Genomic DNA, 21,677 nt, shown 5'->3' with positions numbered 1-21,677 from the left:
CTTCTTTAACTTTTTTCATCTGTGAAATGAGAGACATAGTTGGCTCCCCTATCTCCCATGGTTAAGAGAATGAAAAGAAATGATACATGTGAAGTCACAATATAAATACAGGTATTATTATTAAAATGCTACTAATAACTTCAAGTAGAGAGCAGTAAATTCCAAACCTGATTTCCTAAGACTTCCCTTGATTATAATCTCAAGGCACAACATAAAATTCTCCAACTAAAATTCACTTTAATTTACTTTATTAAAACAACAAAAGAGCGAAAACTTCCCACAAAGAAAAGCTTCACAACCAGATGGCTTCACTGGTGAATTATACCAAATGTTTAAAGAAAAATTACCACCAATCTTTCACAAAGTCTTCCCAAAATGAAGAGGGAAGACTTTTCAATTCATTCTATCAGGCCAGTATAACCCAAGCCCAATACCAAAATCGGACAGAAATCAAAGGAAAGAAAACTACAGACAAATATTCCTTGTAAATATAGATGTAAACTTCTCAACAAAATACAAACCAAATCTAGCTGCTAACAGGATTATATAGCATGACCAATGAGACTTACCCAAGGAATGAAGACTGGAATAAGTATATGAAAATTAATCAAGGTAATAGACCATATTAATAAAATAAAGACAAAAAGCACATCATCATCTCAAGAAACACATACTACAATATGCATAAATCTTGAAGACATTACACCAAGTGAAATAAGCCAGATAGTAAAGGACATAAACTGTATGATTCCACTTATGAGTTACCTGGAGCAGACAAATTCATAGACACAGAAAGTAGAATGGTAGTTGCAGCAGCTGGGAAAAGGGAGAAATGTAAACATATTGTTTAACAGGTACAGTTTTCGTTTAAGGAGATGAAAAAAATTTGGAGATTGATAGAGGTGATGGCTATAAAAACAACGTGAATGTACTTAATGCCAATGAACTATATACTTAAAAATGATTAAAATGGTAAATTTTATGCTATGTACACTTTACCATTTTAAAGAAAAAAGGGTCTCAGACTGATAGTGTTTCTCAGTGCATTACAGAAGCAAACATAAATCCTCGATGGAAGAATCCACTTTCATCCATGGATTAAAAAAAAAATCTCACAAATAATTTTCCTTAAAACTTTAACATATATATATATATATTTTTTAAATATCCAAGAACAAACATAAAAGGATTGTTTCCCTGTTAGCACCTGGAGTAAGGGCTGGCAGAAACAAGAAACAGCTGATTTCAAATACTGGAACAATCAAACATAGAATATACAATGTGTAAGAAGTTTCAAGAATAAAAGAAAGTTTTAGGAATATGAATAAATAGCAAGTTGATCTGAATAAGAACTGAAGAGAAATTCTGGAAATGTTAAATATAATAACTAAAATTTAAAATTCAATATATAGAAGAACAGGAGATTGATTAGACACAGATGTAAGATAGACTTGAGAGAAAGAGACAATGGGGTAAAGGTACTGTTTCATTGGATAATGGTTGAGAATTTTCCAGAACTGATGAAAGATACCATTCTACAGACTGAAGGAGCCCAACAAATCCTAAAGAGGATAAATAAAAAGAAATCCACATCTAACTACCAAAGTTAGAAAAACAACAACAGAATAAACATAAAGTATAAGATTAAAAAAAAAGCAGAAATTAATGAAATAGAAAGCAAATATATAAGAGACGATGAAGAAAAATCAAAAGCTGGTGCTCCAAAAATACCAATATAATAGCAAAGCTCTGGTGTGACTGATCAAGATAAGAAAAAAAAAAAGGAATAATATTAGGAATGAAAAGGAAGCTATAACTACAAACAACAAAAATTAAAGAGAATATATATTGAAAAATTTCAGGCCAAAACATTGTAAATCTTAATTGAAAAGAACAAATTCTTTTAAACTATCACTTACAAAATTGACCTAAGAAGAAACAGAATACCTGAAGAGTCCTATATCCATTAACTAAAATTCAATCACTTATTAAACACATACATAGAAAAGTCCTGGTCCAAATAATTTTACCATGAGTTCTTATCAATATTCAAAGAAAAAATAATTCTAATCACACAACAAATATTCCAAATGTCAGAAAAAGAGGGCATATCTCCTCATTTAATAAGGCTAGCACAAACTTGACACCAAAACTTAATAAGGACAAAGGAAAATTATAGAACAATTTTATTAATGATCATAGAGGCAAAAAATATTAGCAAACCAAATCTAGCAGTATATAAAAAAAGAGATACATACAATCTGGGCTAATTAATGTGGAAACATGCATCAAATATTTTTCACATCTCTTACACAAGGAATTCATTTATTTTTCTTTTCCCTTCATCTTGAAACTTCCTCCTTCCTTGCTTTCTCCCATCGCATTCGCCTCCTTTTTCTTTCCTCTTTCTCTTCTCAATCCTCATTTCATTAATTGGGCTTCTCAATCATTTTCCTAACTTCAACATCAGCTTACATACTAAAGACACAAACTTGGTCTCCAGCCTACATCTCCCAATTAAAATTTCAGACACATAATTATTTGCTGGGCCCATCTACATATAACTAACCAACCAATCCCAGAATTAGCAGGACAGAGTACTGGGGAGGAGAAAGGCACACAGAAAGAGCCCTGAATATTTGCAGAGGGTTCCGTTCAAGTCTTCATCTGCATACTGATTAGTGTAAGCGGGTGTAAAAATAACTGAGTCCAGGAAAGAACTACCTGAAAAGAGAAGACCAAGTAAGTCCCTGAAGTTTACACAGTGCCAGGGTGAGTTTGTGTTTCCACCATCCAGGGTGGAAAAACCTGTAATACTCGGGGCTCTGGGTATACTACTCAGAAGCTTACTGCCTCAATAGTAAGGTAAAATTAGCTCTAAACTAATGGTTGCCTCAAAAGCTGTTTCTCAACATACCCAAACCAAGCTCAGTAATATTTAAAGAATGACAAAAAATATTTGGAATCAAATAATTAAAATTAACAATGTCTGGTATCTGATAAGAAATTGGCAGGGGGTGGGTATATAGCTCAGTGGCAGAGCACACACTGAGCATGTATGAGGTCCTGGGTCCAATCTGCAGTAACCTCCATTAAAAAATAAAATTAAATTAAAAAGCATTTTAAAAAATTATCAGGCACTCAAAGAAACAGGAAAATAGGAACCATAAGGGAAAAATCAATCAACAGAAACAGATTCAAATGATACAGACGATAGAATCAGTAAAAACTAGATATCAAAAACATTATTATAACCAAATCCCATATGTTCAAGAAGGTAGAGTAAATCATGATCATGTGAAGGAGAGACATGGGAAACATTAAGGAGACCCAAAATAAACTTCTACAGATGAAAAATACAATGTCTAATATGAAGAATATACTGCATGGGATTAACGGTTAATTAGGTTCCACAAAAGAAAAAAATAATGAACCTGAAGACAGCAATAGAAACTTTCCAAAATGAGACACAGAGAAGAAAAAACAGACTGAAAAAAAATGAACAGAATATTAATAAGTTGTAGGATAATTTCAAGCACTCTAAAATATATAACTAGAGTCTCTCAAATATAAAGGGGAAGAAAAACAATTGAAGAAAACTTGACCAAAATTGTTTCAAATTTGAAGGAAACTATAAACCTACAGATCCAAAAAACTTAACAAATCCCAAGCACAAGAAATATAAAGAAAACTAACTATATCAAATTGTTTAAAACTATTAATAAAGAGAAAAATCTTGAAAAATTGTGCGCTACACTGGAAATTGACACAACATTGGAAACTGACTATAACTCAATAAAATAAAATTAAAAAAAATAAAAATAAAAAGCCAAAAAAAAGAGAGAAAAATCTTAAAAGTCAGAAAAACAAGAGATACATAATGTTCACTGACCAAAGATGTGAACGACAGCTGCTTTTCATCAGAAATAATGCAAGATATGTGAGCAACATCTTCAAGTACTGGAAGAAAAACTCAACCTACTATTTAATGCCAGCCAAAATATCTTTCAAAAATGAAGGCATAGTCAGAACTGGAAAAAAAAATAATAATTAAGGCACAGTCAAGTATACCTCAACAAAAAATATTTCTTTTTTAAAGTGAAGACAAAATAAAAACATTTTCAAATATATAAAAGCTGGAAGAATTCATCACCAGAAGACCACTATTACAAGAAATACTAAAGGAAACCACTCGTAAGAAGACAATGACATCAGATGGAAATCTGGAACTACTCAAAGAATAAAGAGCTCTAGAAACTGTGAAAATGTGGCGGGTTATAACATATGCAGAAGTAAAAGTATGATGACTATAGAACAAAGGATGGGGAAGGGGAAACAAAAGTATACTGTCATACACAGTTCTTACGCATGAAATGGTGTAACACTTGAAGGTAGACTGAGGCAATTATGTATTCTGTAAACTCTAAAGCAACTACTATAAAAATAAAGCAAAGGAATACAGCCAATAAGCCAAGAAAGGCAATAAAATGGAATTATAAAAAATACTTTAAAAAACAGAGGAAAAAGGACAAAGAATAAATGGAACAAATAGAAAACAAACAAAAGAGATTAGATTTAAACCCAATACTAGCAATAATCACATTAAATTTAAATGTTCTAAATAACCCAAATAAAAAGCAGAGATTGTCAGAGTAGATTAAAAAAAAAAAACAAGACTCATCTATGTGCTGCCAACAAGAAACGCACTTTAAATATAAAGACTAAAATGTTAAAAGTAAAAGTACTGAAAAAGATACCAAGCTAACAGTAACCAAAAGAAAGTTCGAGTGGCTATATTAATATCCCATAAAGTAAGATCTCAGAGCAAACACTATTACTGGGAATAAAGAAGGTCATTTTATAAATGATAAAAGGACCACTTCATCAAGAGAACAGAACAATCTTAAATGTTTATGCATCTAATAACATAACTACAAAATGTGTGAAGGAAAAAGTCAAAGAACTCATACAAACCAATATCCAAAAAAGCAAACAATCCAATTAAAAAATGAACAGAAGATCTGAAGAGACATTTTTCCAAAGAAGACATACAGATGGCCAATAGGTACCTGAAAAGATGCTTAATGTTGTTAATCATCAGGAAAATGCAAATCAAAACCACAATGAGATATCACCTCATACCTGTTAGAATGGCTATTATCAAAAAGAAATACGTGTTGGCAAGGATGTAGAGAAAAGGAATCCTTGTACACTGTTAGTGGGGATGTAAATTGGTGCAGCCATTGTGAAAAACAGCATGGAGGTTCCTCAAAAAATTGAAAATAGAACAGAATTATCATATGATCCAGCAATCTCACTGCTGGGTATATATATTCAAAGGAAATGAAATCAATATCTCAGAGAGATATGAGTACCCCCATGTTCAGTGCATCATTATTCACAGTAGCCAAGATGTAGAAGCAACCTAAGTGCCCATCCATCGATAAATGGATAAAGAAATTGTAGGACATGTATACAATGAAATATTATTCAGTCATAAAAAAAGAAAATTTTGCCATTTGTGACAACATGGATGGACATAATGCTAGTGAAATAAGTGGGACAGAGAAAGACAAATACCGCATGATCTCTCTTATATGTGGAATCTTAAACAAACAAACAAATAGAACAGAACCCCCACCAAGCTCACAGATACAGAAACTTGACTGGTGGTTGCAAAGGCAGGGGGTGAGGAGTGGAAAATGAGTGTTTTGGGGAGTTTTTCGTTTTGTCTTTTGGTTTAATAAATTGAATAATAAAAAAGACCTTGCTCAGACTCTCATGGTAGAAATAAGACAGCAAAAGAAACTCTGGGAACAAGGATACAACAGTCTCATCCATGGCTGGTGGTCCTGCTCTCCACCAACACTGCCCCCACCCGATCTTCCACACCCAAGCACCTGTTGTTTTTATTGGCTACAAAGCAAATGAGATAATATTAAGGGATAGTTTAAAAATAAAGATACGCAATTTTCCTTAATAGAGATTTCAATGTCCTTTTCTCAGTAACTGATAGAACATGCTGACAGAAAATCACCCAAGATACAGAAGGCTTGAACAACACTAACCAGCTTGACCTAATTAACATTTATAGAACACTGTAATCTAAGTGTTATCTCTGATCACAGTACAGTAAAATTAAGAACCAATTTCTGGGAAATGCTCAAATACTTGGAAACTAAATTATCACTTCTAAATTACCCATAGATCAAAGAAGACATCAAAAGGAATATTAGAAAGCTTTGTGAATTGAATGAAGATGAAAACATGTCATATAAAAATTTGTGGGATGCAGCTAAGTGTTTAGAGGGAAATGTATGGCACCAAGTGTTTATGTTAGAAAACAAGATCTCAGATTTAACTGACAAGCTATCACCCTAAAAACTTCAAAACACTAAACCCAAAACAAACAGAAGGAAATAATAAAGATAACAGAAAGTAATGAAATAAAGAACAGAAAATAAAAAGAATCAATACAACCAAAAGCTTTCTTTAAAAAGACTATAAACTCTATTATAAGCTAATTTAAACTTAGAAGTATCGGCACAAAGACAACCAGGCCAAGGGAATAGTTTAGAAAATGCACAAATAGACATACACATAAATGTCAAGGGTTCCGACGCAGTGGAAAACAACAGTGTTCAATAAATAGTATTGGTTAAATAGAAAGCCATATAGGAAAAAAAAAAAAGCTGTATTAGTCAAGAGCGAATATTCCCACTACTGATGTTCAGGTCATCTTCAGAATTAAAACAGGATTCATAAATACCATTTATCAATTACATTCCATGAAAATGTGCTGAATATTTACTTGTGTTGCCTCATGTACAGAAACTTGTAAAACTAATTCAAAATATCCCAAGTCGGGGGGAATGTATAGCTCAATGGTAGAGTGTGTGCTTAGCATGCACGAGGTCCTGGGTTCAATCCCCAGCACCTCCATTAAAACAAACAAACAAACAAACAAACCTAATTACTTTCCCCTCCAGAAAAAAAAATTTTTTTTTTAAATCCCAAGTCAAGTTAAGCTGATATGAATATCAATCTTAGAAAGCATGATTGAAATCATCTCTAACTTAGATAGCTTAAGCTCAATTGTACTTCTATCTGAAGGCAAGAAGATGCTAATGGTAAGTTAACAGTCCTTCTTTTTTTAAATTATTATTTTTTTAATTTAATTAATTTTGAAGGGGTTAATTAGGTCTATTTATTTATTTTTAGAGGTGCTGGGGATTGAATCCAGGACCTTGCACATGCTATGCATATGCTCTACCACTTGAGCTATACCTCTCCCCCTTAAGTTAACAGCCATGAATGCCATGTAAAATGGAACCTCCGAGAGAGAAATAGATGTATAGCATTCTCCAATCCTCCCGCTAGGAGACAGGAGATACAGGGACAACTACACGGGATATAAATCCCAAGAGTGGAAACAGATGTATCAAGCTATTATAGTTCAATGATACTGGACATTAATAAACCCCAATAACTCTCCCTGCTCTAATTCCATGCCCAAATAAGCTTCTGACTACAATTTCCTTCCCATGTAAGTTTGCTCTGAGCATTCGTACTACTTAATGATTATATTTCTCACTATAAACTGGCATTTTGGTTTATATCTTAGTCTCCTGTGAATCGGTTCCCTAAGCCTAATCACCTCTGGGTGTACTAACGAATCACACTGTAAGCCTATGAATTAAAAAAACAGACCCTAGAATGTATATCCATACAGTGATACTGTGAAATTCTAGGAGTCGGCCTGGGGCAGATAGCTAGTCTCCCCTCTATCTTGCTGAACATCTATTCAAATTGTACTTAAAAAAAAAAAGAAAGAAAGAAAGAATATTAGCTGAGTCTGTGAGTCATCTTTTGGCCCCAGACAAGGATCTATGTCAGCACTGTCACACTGCACCAAGCAGATCCTGATGATGCTGAGGCAGACCCTGAAAGAGAACTAGCTTTCTCACTAGCACTGAAGGGGCTGGGCATTAATCTACAGCTTTCTGATAAGGCAGATGCCAAGAACTTCTAATGAGATTATTTTGAAAAATATTTTAACACATTAAAAATATTAAAGAATGGATCAATCTTGCAGAAGACAGAGGTGAAGTAAAATGCACTATTTCTAGCTACTATGGGGATAGGAACACAGAAGACAAGAAGTCAGGCAGTGAGACTCCAAGGAGCCCCGGGACCACAGGCAAGTTCCTTAACTTATCAAGGCCTTGACTTCCTCTATAAAATGAGGGAATGGAATCGGATAATCTCTAAGGTCCCTTTCAATTCTAATTATAATTGGTTCCTTTAGTGATAACTGGGAAAGTTCCAGAAATAAGTTTACCAAGAAAACTTAAAAGCAGCTTTCCTCAAATAATAGAGTACATTTCTTCCCAAGTGGAATCTATTTTATCTCCATTGATGATAAAATTACATCCAAGAATATTTTAAAATCAGCATATACAGGGAGAAATCAATCTACTACAGTGGGAATTTAAGAACAAAAAGGAAAAGGACTCACGTGTGTCTTCCGTATCTGAGGGTCTCTCGGATGGACCAGGCAACCTGGTAGGGTGAGGCCTGCTCTGAGTCCTCCAGCTCTTCTCCACTCTCTTCAGACCAGTCTAAACCTGGGACAGAGAGATGATGTTGCAAGTTAGAAAAGACTCATGTTTATTTTAAATTTAGATCAGAAGCTACCCAACACCAACAACAAGTACTATCATGGTGTGAATAAATGCCTCCTGATGAGTTTCATCCTTGTTCTGGGACAAAGATATTAATAATGAAGGTATGACATGCACTCATACTTAAATTAATGACATTATAACAAAAAGGCTATATTCCATGGATGAACTTCTTTCGTCAGATGCTTCACAAATGGAGTAGAGACAACACAAGCAAAGAGAGTTCAAGTCAAAAAAGGGGGTAAAAGTATCAAAACATTATACACTAAAATAATGTCAGAAAAACATAAACCATATTCAAGACGATAGGAAAAGAAGCCTTATGTTTAGGACAAGTAAAAAGGTGCCAGTGGACTCACTCTATACCACAACAAAGAAGGGCCCAAGAATAAACTGTCAAAGGCAGGCACACTCCATCACCCTCCCAACACCTCTGGAGGAAAGGACTGCACCCACTCATTCCCAGGCTCTTGACCCCTACATGAAGAGGGAAGGGTAGGCAGTGTTTTATTTCTAACGTGGTTTGGGGGTTTCTTTTAGTTCTTTTAAACAATAGCTGTCACATTTGTGCTCCATTTTGAAAAACAAGCTTAGAGGGGAAAGGGAAGAAATACAGTATGAATGTACTTGCTTATGTTGTTAACACTATTAATTTTAATGACTGGATAATTGTTAGCTTCCAATATAAAGGTCTACCTTTTTAAAAGTTTTGTATCTTGAAGAAGTCTTGATAAATACTGATGTTGCACAGTCTAACATACAACAGTGTGTGGGACAATATAACTTTAATATACTCATACCACTATGAAACATCAATTAGATACACTGATGACCAATACTCTTATGTCTTCCTCATTGATACCCACAAAAATTAAGAGACCATTTTCATTAGACACGGATAGTTAAAAAAGACCTCACAGATTTCCTCCATAATTTGAATGTGTTTACATGTACCAAATAAGGCAATTAAGAAAAGATTAACTGAAATGCAAATTATAAATGCTTAAAATTATGTAACAGTGCCACTGGCATAAAGAAACCCCAAATCTAGTTCCAAGAAGACTAACCAAAATGCCAGGTCATCTTAAAAGGTTACTTTCTGTAACTAAAATAATTAGCAATCTGTTAAAAACTAAATTTAAAAAATAAAAAACAAGTAAGTGATCACAACACCATCAGCTTTAGGATGCTGAAAGGTGAGATCCTTCGAACACAAAGTGACACAAGGCACTTTTAAAAATTAGAACGTGAATTGCTATTTTTTATTGTTTCTGTAAATGTAATAATGTGTACTAAGGCACATATGCTTTCTCTGAAAAAGTCAAGATCTAAGCCGTAAGAACTAAGACGGAAGTGTTTCTCTTGTTATAAAATTAACTGTCCAATCAAGCAAACCTTTGATCTTGGCTTCATTATCACTAGTTTTAATGTAAATAATTGAGACATCAGACAAGACAGGACTATAAAAGCCAACCAAACACCGCTTTTCTTTAAGTATTCTTTGCTGACATGGGTGCAGACTATGCTTGGTCATAATAGTGCATCACAATTTCCGGTTTCTCCAAAATAACCTTTGTTTTGAAAACTTGGGTCCCTCATATGCTTGAATTTTTTTTTAATAAAAAGACATACTTTTTCTGTAAGTTTTAGTTCTGTTCAAAAGGACTGAAAATCAGCCCTCAACATAACATAAAATTTCATAGTTTCAAAAGCTAAAAAATTACCAGCATCCAGAAATAAATAGAAGCATAAATAAAAATTTAGTAGGTGATAGGGGTAAATGGTGGAATAAGAGGTACACATTTAGAAAAAGAAAATATAGGTGAGTATATTTATATACTCTTGGAATGAAGAGAGCCCAAACAAGGGGGTGGGGAACCCTGATTCAAAAGGAAGAAATCCTAAAAAAGAGAATACATTAAAAAATGTTAACCTCTGAGGGGGGAAGTTATAGCTCAAATGGTAGAGTGCATGCTTAGCATGCATGAGGTCCTGGGTTCAATCCCCAGTATCTCTTCTAAAAATAAATAAATTTAATTACCTCCCCACCACTGCCAAAATAAAATAAATAGTACAATAATAAATAAATTAAATATTTTAAAAATGTTAACCTCTAAATTCCAACACCTTTATAATAGATAGTAAAAGCAAATAACAAATAGGAGGGAAGAGAGGCTTTGCAACTAACATGAAATATGTATAAAAAGCTCTTACCTATTAATAAAAAAGAGAGGTATTTAAGTAAAAATGGATAAAAAATTGAAAAGGCAAAATAAATAAGAAATATGTATGTCCAAAAAAAAGCATATGAACAAATATTCAAAACTACATTATTAATCTAAGATAGCAGTTCTCCATCAAAGTATGGCCCACCATCCCCAAAGATCCCTGAAACACTTTAGGGGAAATCCTTAAGTCAACACTATCTTTAAAACAATACTAAGATCTTATTTGCCTTTTTTTACTGTGTTGACATTTGCACTGATGATTAAAAAAAAACCACAGTGGGTAAAACTGCACTAGTTGTCAATAGATGTTCCACAACATGACTTGCAGTCAAATGAAAACAAACAAATAACAGTTTTAAGACTATCCTTGATAAAGCACTTGTTTCTTAAAGATTATTTATTTCATTAAGTCTTGATTCTTGGGTGCATGTCTTTATGACATCGTGTGTGACTAAAAGTGAGGAATACGTGAAGTGCCTCTGCAGCATCTGGAGAGAGTGTGGCAGCTGCCTGGAGGGAAGGCAATTGCAGGACTCTTAGTTGTGAACTGAATCAGCTGCTTTTTCTTCATTCAACACTATTTTTATTTAAAAGAGTGACTGACAGACAAACTATGGGTACTAAGACCTGGATATCTGGCAGTCATTTTTCCTAAAATGAACACAGTGAAACCAACCTTTCAAGGAAAACAATGAAGGGTATTTGTTGCCAATAACATTCAAATTTCCACCTGAAAGCTCATTTTTTTTTGAAAACCTGAATTTATCACAGAGTATGACAACCTCCTAAGAATTAGACTTTTCATAAGGTTGCTGTTAATACTAATGAATGTGATTTAAAATTTTTATATAATGAAGTATGTTAACATTTGCGACAGCTGTGTAACTCACTAAACCAGTATTTCCAAATGACCAAAACATGGTATTATAAAATCATGCATGAGTAAAAGACCCATTCAAAGTACAAGGTAAATCAATGGATTTTAATGTAATAATATGTAAAAACCTTTGATAAAGTTTCAGATTCCACATTGCAACTAATCTTTAAGAAACTACCACTTGTCAAGTTTTGGTGTAGAATCAGTTAAGAATATCCACAATTACTTGGAAAAAAACCATTAAATTATTCCTCCCTTTTCTAACTACAAATGTGTAAGGCCATATTTCTCTCTGCTAGCCAATACCGCCCATCAGGACAGACTGAATGCAAAAGCAGATATCTAGCTGTCTTCTAGTAAACAAGACTTAAAATTTTGTAAAACAACGTGAAACAATGCTGCTCTTCCCATTATATTTGTTTTTGTTTTAGAAAACATAGTTATTTTTCATAAAAAGAACATGTTAACATGTAGTGAGTTTGTTATTTTTAAATGAATTACAAGTTAAAACTGAGAAATTAAAAATACTAATTCAGTACATATCAATAGGTGTAATTCACATACACAAAATCCCTACAGTGTGCTCAATAATTTTGGAGTATAAATAAAGGGATTCTAAGGTCGAAAATTTAAGAAACACTGATCTAAGGTAGGCAAATTTTCTATCAAATTCATAAAAGCAAAATACTAATAATAATATCTAATATCCAGGACTATATAGATGTAGAGAAACTGTCATTCTCTTACACTGCTGAAAGTAAGGTAAATTGACAAAATCTGTCTAATGGAAAATTTGTTAACACATATCAAAAACCTTCCTAAAAAGTGCAAAAGCATGGAATCAGCAATTCTGCTTCTAGGAATCTATTTGAAGGAAAAATTTTAAATGTGACGGTAATTATTTTACTGTGAGGCTATACAGCTACAACACTTAGTAATGAAATTAACTGGGAACGATTTAAATTAGAGAAAGAATTCAGCTGTGACAAATTATGTTGTGTATGAAAAATTACTGACTTGATAATACATTACAAAAAGTTTTTAAATAGGTTGCAATGCTGTATGTATAGCAGGAACTTAATTTTATCTATCTGAAAAAATATACCAAGGTATTAACAAATGGGTATTAATAAAGTTTGGGATGTTTTAATTTATTACTTGCTTATCTATATTTTTTATGGTTTATTAGTCTTTTTAATTACCAAAAGTCATACATCGTTTAATAACAGGTAAAACAATCTAAAGCTGTATAAGAGTTATCAATCCTACCTGCTTAAAACCACATCCTGTCCAATTCCATCCCCTCATGGTAGCCAATGTTACCAGCCTGACAGTGTACATCCAGTCACACTTTAACTATGCTCATGCCAAAGAGGCAAACATCTACCCATGTATTAGCTATTTCTGGATCAGCAGATACTGTGTCCCTTGTTTATTTATTTTTACAAAACTAGGATAGTACAATACTTCACTTTTTTCTACTTGTTAATATACCATGGACACATCCAGGTAAAAGATACAGATTTCATTCTTTTTTTGTTTTAGTAGCTGCATATTTTATAAAATGCATATATACAATAATTTTCTCAAGGTTGCCTACAGGTTATAAAGGTCGTTGGCAGATTTTTAATATTGTAAGCAATGTTGCAGTCAACATCCTTGAACACATATCCTTACCTTCCTATATTTGTTTTAGTCATAGGATAGAGTCATAAAAGTGAGTTTGCTGGCTATACATAAACTTTTAATTAGTAGATACTGTCACATTATTCACCAGCAATGTATGAGATCCCATAGCCTCATCAACAAAGGATATAATTTCTGCCAAACTGATGGTAATTCACTGTTACTTTAACTTGTGTTCCCTGTCACGGGGATTGAGGTTTTCATTTTTTTTACTGACCATTTGTATTTCTTCTTCCTCTATTCCCATCTTTTTCCCATTTTTCTATTGCTGTCATGTTATACAAATAATTTTTCCTAAAGTTAGAGTCAGAGCTCACACCACATTCAAACTCCAAGTGAGTTAAAGCTTTAAATGATCCAAAACAATCAACTTATTAATAGAAAATACAGAATATCTGTATAAACTTGCAGTCAGATATGTTTTCTTGAGTAAAACAGAAAACTCAGAAGCAACAAAGGAAAGATAGACATGTGACTACATTAAAGTTTCATCTGTATTTTTTTTTCACTTTTAAATCAACAGGTATTGCTTTAAGAATTTTTTTTTAAAAAAGTCTTTGTTTTAGAAACTGTCGGCAGATATTAAGAATGCTATCATCATTCCAAGGTCCTATGATACGACGTGTCGAGGACTTCATCAGCCACACAGGTACTGAGCTCTTAGAGTCACAAAACCAAACACAAGTGCCTTTTAATACTGCTGCCGCAACCACTAGTAGAAGCCATAACTGCAATTCTAAATTCCCAGCTTCTATTTCTTCTGTACCTTCTTCACCAGTTATTATCCTCTCCAGTGGCATATTTAAGGTGGTTTACCTAAATATAGAAACTTTCACTGGACCACTCTGTCCAAGCAGTCTCTCCCTATCCCATAAGTGAAGGTTATGAAAATAAGGCCTTGTACAAAAAAGCACATTTTGTTATATTATGCGTATCTGATACGGTAAAATAGGTAACTCACCTAGATGGGGAAACAGATCAGTGTCCAACTGATGTTTCTGGGTACACAGTTTCACCAGTCTCTGCAGTCGACTTATACAGGAGAAGTGTGGAGAGAAGGCGGTGGCTTTCATAAGGACCCGGTCAGTCCTGGGGGGGTCCACGACGGGAGCCCTACTGGATGGCAGGAGGGGCAGAGGCCTCTTGTGGGACAACTGCCTCGCTTGTGCTATAGTGTGCGTGGTGGGGGCCACTCCCTGCATTGGTAGGCTGGTGTTCTGAGGTTGAGGTGACTTGCAGACTAAACCCTGCGGTGGCGGTGGAGGTTTTAAAGAAGTGGACAAAGGTGACAGGCGGGAGTGCGGCTGCGGAGGCTGCTGCTGAGAAGGTGCAGGAGGGGGACTAAAGTGCTCTTGCCGAACTTTTAAAATCTCTGTCTCTCTCTGGCACTGCCGATTCTGGGCCAACTTGCTCTGCAACTTCTTTCTCACAGTTGCCCCTTTCTTTAGGTCATCATCTTCCTCGTTGAAAGCAAAGGGGTCTTCCAACTCGGTTTCCAGGTAGTGGAGAGGGACCCTTGCCCCCGGTGGAGAGAGGGACATTCCATCCAGTCCATTGGGCATCTTCAAGGCCAGCGTGGGCACTGTCAGGCTGAAGGCCATGGTATCCATCTGGTGCCTGACCTTTACCTCATCTATAGGATCATTCTTTTTCTTCCTCTCTTTTTTCGGGATAAAGCCAAGTACCTGCAAGTGGCTGTTGCAGTACCTTAAAAATACACACGTGGGAAAATGTTCACGATACATATTAAGAAAAGTAGAAAACTACACATCATAAAATGTAAATCCTAATATGTTAAAAATGCAAAACTAAAATAACTCTTTGGTATTCGTGGATTTAATATATGCAACTTTCACTACTTTCAAGCAACCCTCAGTCTGTGCAATTTTGCTAAAGCAAATATATGAATTGCACATGTGAAGAGGCTGCCAGACAGAAGCAAGTCATTCAAATAGTGAATGGCCCTGGATAACCACCCAGCTATTGCTTCTTAACATCGCTTTGTTATTCTCTATTCATAGCATACAAAGTAACACAAGAGTCTAAAGGATCACTGAAAATTCTCTTATGGAGGAAGAAAAAAATATGTTCCAATGTCATTCAAGTATCTGGAGATTCACAAAGATCTTATGGCATGACCCTTAAGATGTCAAGTGTCTACTGTGTGTTACACACACACACACACGCGCACGCACACAGAGAGAGAGAGAGAGACAGAGACAGAGACGGAGAAAATACAACAAAATAGAATAAAAGAAAATAAAATAATAAAACTAGTTGGTGTGATTATAGATTAAATGAGTTCCTCAATAGCCACCTACACTAGGTACCAAGATAATGCCCTTTATACAGATGAGGAAACTAACTTCTATAGAAATTAAGTAACTTGCCCCAAACCATCCATATGGAAAGTGACAGAGTTGAGATTTGAACTAAAAATCAAAGCTCATGAAGACTCTATTAATAAGTCTTCAACAATGAGCAGGTTACTTTTGTAATGTAAATGCTATTTAAAAAATACTGTGAAAGGATAGATAGAATCCTTCTGCACAATGAGAAAGTAGAATGCATGTTACTCCAATAAACCACACTGAAAACTTACGGAGGCTTTTAACCAGTAGAAAAGTAGTGTTTTCCAAACTGGTATTCCTCATGCAGTTCCACAGTATGCCATAAAAACAGTATTCCATGCTTAAATAAATTTGGAAAACACTAGCTTAAACAGAATTAGACAACAATTTTGCCATTTGTTTCTGCAGAACAACCTCTCAAAGCATTTTGTATGATGATGTGCATTTTGCTCCAAGGGGGAAAATGGAAACATATGGCAGCGTTTCCCAAATTTATTTGAAAATGGCACGTATTTTTACTGCAGCTTATCTGGGACATCTCCATAGAACAGTTTTGGGGGAAAAGGCAATAAAGTAAATAATGTCAATCCCCAAACTCATTGGGCTGCATCAAAAAATAGTTTAAATAATTATTAAAAACAGATTCACCAAATAAACGGAACACATGGTTGTGTTGGTTTGTCTTGGAAATAAATCTATCAGAGGCACACTTTAATTTTAAAAAGGATTATTTAAAATTGGGACAGGAGAGCTAAGTCCCACATATACCTTAAACAGAACAGATTCATAAAGCTGTTGCCAATGAGAAAAAGGGTTTCAGGGGTAATTGAATTAAGCTTCCCAATAAAGAGTAAATGGCTTTTTGTTGTTTTCAACTCATTTTCTTTTTTTTTTTTTTCTTCAGTGTAGGGGGTAGGGGTAACTAGGTTTATTTACTTCTTTTATTCTTATTTTTAGAGGAGGTACTGGGGATTGAACTCAGGATCCTGTGCATGCGAAGCGTGTGCTCTACCACTTGAGCTGTACCCTCACCCCTTCAACTCATTTTCAAATTAACAAAAGGATTAGTATTTTTAGTGGGGAGAAATGTGATGGATTTTTTTTAATTCAGAAGCTGAACTTTTCTGCTCATTTCCACAGGCAGCCTGAACTAGTGACAAGGCCCCTGCGTGCTACGGTGCACAATACAGCAGAGGCCACTCTGCACTTGGTCCTCCTTCAACCCCACCCTCTTCTCTTACTCCAGCCACTCTGGCAGCACTACGGCAACATTTAGCCCGAACTCTTAAAAATCTTGCCTCTTCTGAAAGGGAAAATTCTTCATAACTAGAATTAGAACAGCTTTCTTAGTTATGAACAGCATTTAAAGTAAGTATGCTAATATGAAATTCTAGTCTAAAAGAATACAGGGAACTGACTTCTATGGGTTCTTTTGGGAGGATGAAAATATAAAATTAGACTGTGGGGATAGCTGTACACTCCTGTGAATATACTAAAAAATACTGAATTGTATACTTCACATGGGTGACTTGTATGGTATGTGAATTATATCTTAATTAAGCAGTTTTAGAATAAATATAGGAAACAAGAAAATTTCTGGGTAAATACTACTAAATAAATAAATATGTAAAATTATAGCAACTTAAAATATTATATAAAATAACCAACTTAATATAACCACTTATCTCTGAGATACCAAGGCTATAGTAATGAACCTTCACTTCCCACTGTACAAGTATATTAAAAAACGGACTTTACTCTTTAATTACACCAGTACTTTAATTGAATATAACACTGTACTATCAAAAAGATGGAATCCCATAAGTTAGCACTTAAAATACACACCAGATAAATAACACACCAGATATTATTAAGCTGCCTCTAGCTGACCACCAAACAGATAATCTTGTCAATTAAAAGCCCTTGGGAATTTGTTTTCTAAAATAATACATAAAACCATTTCAATTCCCTAAGTATCCAAAAGGGGGAAGGGTATAGCTCAAAGTGGTAGAGCACATGCTTAGTATGCATGAACGAGGCCCTAGGTTCAATCCCTAGTAACTCCTCCAAAAAAAAAAAAGAAAAAAAAGTAAACAAATCCCTAAGTATCCAAGGAGTAACTGCCTTAATAATTATGAAAGCTTATTTTTAAAAGAATATTCATCTTTTCTACATTATGTCCTATAGTATAGTTGTAACTATTACATTTACGTACAGGCTTAAACAAACTATTACATGAATTCAACCTGGATTTCTTGAGGTAGTATAAGAATACTACCTTCTATTAATGTCTACTTTAACCTGTTCTCAAACAACTCTATAAATAATAAAAATATTAATGCCACTTTCATTCATACAGTCTTAGACCAATTTTGAAAAAAATATGTAACTTAGTACTGATTAAGCATAGCTTCTCTTGACATAGCAACACAAAAGACGTTTCCCTTGTAAAGGTAAAAACATATGCTTCAGAGAATAAGGATTTTGGAGAAATTCAGAGTGACTCTCACTTTACTTCCTGCTGTTAGCTATTAAGATAATACCTGCTTCAGCTACAATTAAAAAAAAATCCAAGGTTGACAATTACAACTGTGAATAAACTGAATTTAAGACAAAACTGTAGCGATGTGATTATAATGCATCTTGAAGTGAAAAATTAATCCAAGTTCCATCCATCCTTCAAGTTAAAAAAGGGCAGGGGAAAGAAATTATTTTCAGTCAGCTAAAACCAACTGGACAGACATGCTTAGCCTAATACAGTGGTCCCTTTCTCACCTGAGATTAAAATTTTATTCCCTTCCTCACTAAGCAGCTGTTTCTAACTTTCAGGTATTGTAATTTGAGGCCTTAAGTACTCATTAGACATTCTAAGAGAGTATTCCCAAATCACCACATTATGCTATACTCATTTTGGTGGGATATTTATCAGCACAAATTATTTATTTTATCCTAAAAGTGTAATAATTGCTCACCATGACATATAAAATATACGATTTCTTTTTAATTAATTTATGAAGGTGACATATGCTTATGTACAGGAAAAAATAAAGGCTGTATATGTATTTTTTAAAGATAGAAATAAAAAGTTGAAACCTTCTACCTAAGTATTTGAAAGGTTTTGGAAAACAAGCATGCATTTCTCTGTAATATCCTACAATGATCAACATGGTTTCTGGAGAACTGACAAAAAAGAGAGCTTCTATGTGAAATACAGTGTGAATTTTCCTAAGGATATGCAAGACAATCAGCAGAAGACTCCTCCTTTTAAAACACCTCCACATTTTATTTTTTTAATTCAGCAAAGTATAAATTCTTAATTCTAGTCATAAAGCCTACCTTACTATGAAAATACAGTTTCTAAATTATAGTAAATATAGTCTATATGGAACACTTTTTAACCAAAAGAATAAGTCTGAGAGGAAGGAAATCTTCCGAATGATTTAAGTAATTATTCTTTTGAATAATTCTTTTTCAATGAGTACATATCATTTGCCACCTTTCAAGCACAGATTTAAAAATTCCAAAATTACTATCACTAATTATAACAGTTTCTATAATTTCTCTCATTTAGGCAGGTGACAAAACTAAGTAGAGAAGTCAGGAAATACTTTTTAAGGCTGCAAACCAAACATATCAGCACTAAGGCTTCAAGGAAAAAATATTTTTTAACTAATCCTAGAAAGTCTACTAAATCAAAAAAAAGAAAGAAAGAAAGAAAGAAAACACTTAAACGTATTTTTCTGATAATTCCCCAAAGTTACTACTCCATTTTTAAAAACTACCATCTCTCCTCTTTAGAAGCATTCCAACCTTTACTTTAGATTACCCCCAAAACTCAACATTTAAATTCGGCATATCCCAAAAAACCCAAACCCCAGAACCAAACCAAAACAAACAAAAAAAGCCTTTCTGGCCTACTAATTATAATTAAATCAAAGACTGATCCCCACCCATGGTCAGTTCTCACCTGCGGTCCTCGGATTTGGGGATGGGGTTGGTGCAGCGCTGGCTGTTATACTTGGCCACATATTCACATTGCTTGAAGGGGGCAGTCTTGTCCTCCAGAACGTGTCTGATACAGAAAGCGTAGCCGTTGAGTCGCCGCTGCTTGCACAGTTTGGGGCTATATGAGCACAAGGGCTTATTGTCAACCTCAGAGAAGTGTATATGTTTCCCTTCATACATCACGTGACTCTATTCCTTGTGAACATCAGCTAAAAGACCACCACAAAAAAAAGAAACCCAAATGATAAATCAGAGAGTATAAGGCAGATTTAAGATGAGAATTTCACTGAGGGACTTCTGGCCCCACAGCCATACCTGATTTTAAATCTTCTGCACCATAGCAATGTTAAGAGAACCCCAAGGATACCACAGTTTGGAATGCTGCAGAATCAAGATGAAGCAGATTGTCTACAAAAATATCAAAAGGCCTAGTTAACAAATAGAAATAAGCAAAGCTTGATCACCTGGAAAGTAAAATACTAGGGTACCACCCTTCCTAATGGGATGGATTCTTGAACATCCCAATACTGAATTCAAATAATGGGAGACATAAAATATTAAGTTAACTTACCACTCCAAATTGAACTAAGTAATTTTTACTCTGGTTAAGTTTTGTAAATACCTCAAAGTAGCATAGTTCTTCCACCAAACAAATGTCTTCAGGTGGCATATCTTTTTTTTTCATCACTGATGGTTGCATGCTATACCTATTTTCAGAACTCAAATCTCTTCAAAATACCAATGGCATGAGCTCTATAGACCCAAAACTTCCCTCAGAAATTCTACATTTTTTCTGATGTGTTGGCAAAATATTTGGCAATTTGTAACAACTGTTTCTATGAAATAGAAAAGAACAAATCCATGTTAAAAAAGTCATTTTCCTCTAATATTCCCCCATGTCTATCCCATCCAAACTATAAACTTCTTGAGCCCACAGACTAGTCACATTTCCACCATTCAGTTCAGTGCTCTGTACCACACTGTGCTCCCAGTTACACCAAGTAGCACAATAATCATGGCTTATGGGTCTTTGGAGGTTTAATAAGAAAACGAAAGAAATCACACAATACTCATATCTCTCTATACACAAAAGATCCAGCAGTAACATTTATGTACTATAACACCATATAGTCTACAATGAAACTGATACAACTAATCTGTCAAGTCAGGATCCCAGGTAACCTCTATGGTCTCACCGACCTTGCCCACAATTCAAAAATCACCCAGACAGCTGATGAATAGCTTAGATATCAGCTACAGAGAAACTCAAGAAACATTCTCTTCTTCACAAAACCAATTATGAAATTCCTTACACCAGTGAATGTCAAGATACATAAACCCCTAAGGAGTCAGAAGGTATGTCTGCTCAAGTCCTCTACCTGCCAAGGTAATTAGTGCTACCTTGAACAAATCATTTAACCTCAGTTTTCTCATCTGTAAAATAGGGATAATATTACTAGCTATGTTATCAGGTGGCTCTAAGGATCAAATGATACAAAGCATGCAACACACTAAGTCTCATGCCTAAGAATATGTTAAGCACAGAACAAACTGAAGTTATTACTCATAAATGTCAATGCTTTTTATTACTACGTTCTGCCTGCTAATGATAAAGGTAGAGAATTTGTATTACCCTTGAGAAGCATTTCACTTACCCTAGTAGAAAGGAAAAAAACATCTAAAATGTATTAACTTGGTTAATAAAAATCACATTGATTACTGAGTAAACCTAATTATATGTCAATATAAAACAAAAATAAGAGCTTTCCCTTTTCACTTTATTAGGAGGTAAGGAAAAAAAGTTGGACTAGAAATTTAAATTTAGCAACCCTGAAGATCTGAATTT

The 21,677-nt window shown here is 34.3% G+C and overlaps 1 protein-coding gene across 8 annotated transcripts in view; it reads right to left on the bottom strand.

Annotated features, from left to right (window-relative positions):
• The window catches only part of INO80D (INO80 complex subunit D), a 50,537-nt gene that overhangs the window by 17,433 nt on the left and 11,427 nt on the right, over positions 1-21,677 (bottom strand). For 5 of the 8 annotated variants that reach the window (XM_072961397.1, XM_072961395.1, XM_072961396.1 and 2 more), the window contains exons 2-5: positions 20,147-20,239; positions 19,794-20,040; positions 14,437-15,182; positions 8,519-8,627 (exon numbers count right to left, since the gene is read on the bottom strand). In XM_072961397.1, coding sequence (XP_072817498.1) covers positions 8,519-8,627; positions 14,437-15,182; positions 19,794-20,011 — 1,073 coding nt within the window. In that variant the 5' untranslated portion in view covers positions 20,012-20,040; positions 20,147-20,239. The remainder of the gene's footprint in view (positions 1-8,518; positions 8,628-14,436; positions 15,183-19,793; positions 20,041-20,146; positions 20,240-21,677) is intronic. The other 3 variants (XM_072961399.1, XM_072961400.1, XM_072961401.1) reach the window with 2 other exon arrangements.

The sequence above is a fragment of the Vicugna pacos genome, chromosome 5 (genome assembly GCF_048564905.1).
Source record: "Vicugna pacos chromosome 5, VicPac4, whole genome shotgun sequence".
Classification (NCBI taxonomy): Eukaryota; Metazoa; Chordata; class Mammalia; order Artiodactyla; family Camelidae; genus Vicugna; species Vicugna pacos.
Note: the sequence above shows the minus strand (reverse complement) of the source record. Positions and strands in the feature narration are given on the sequence as shown.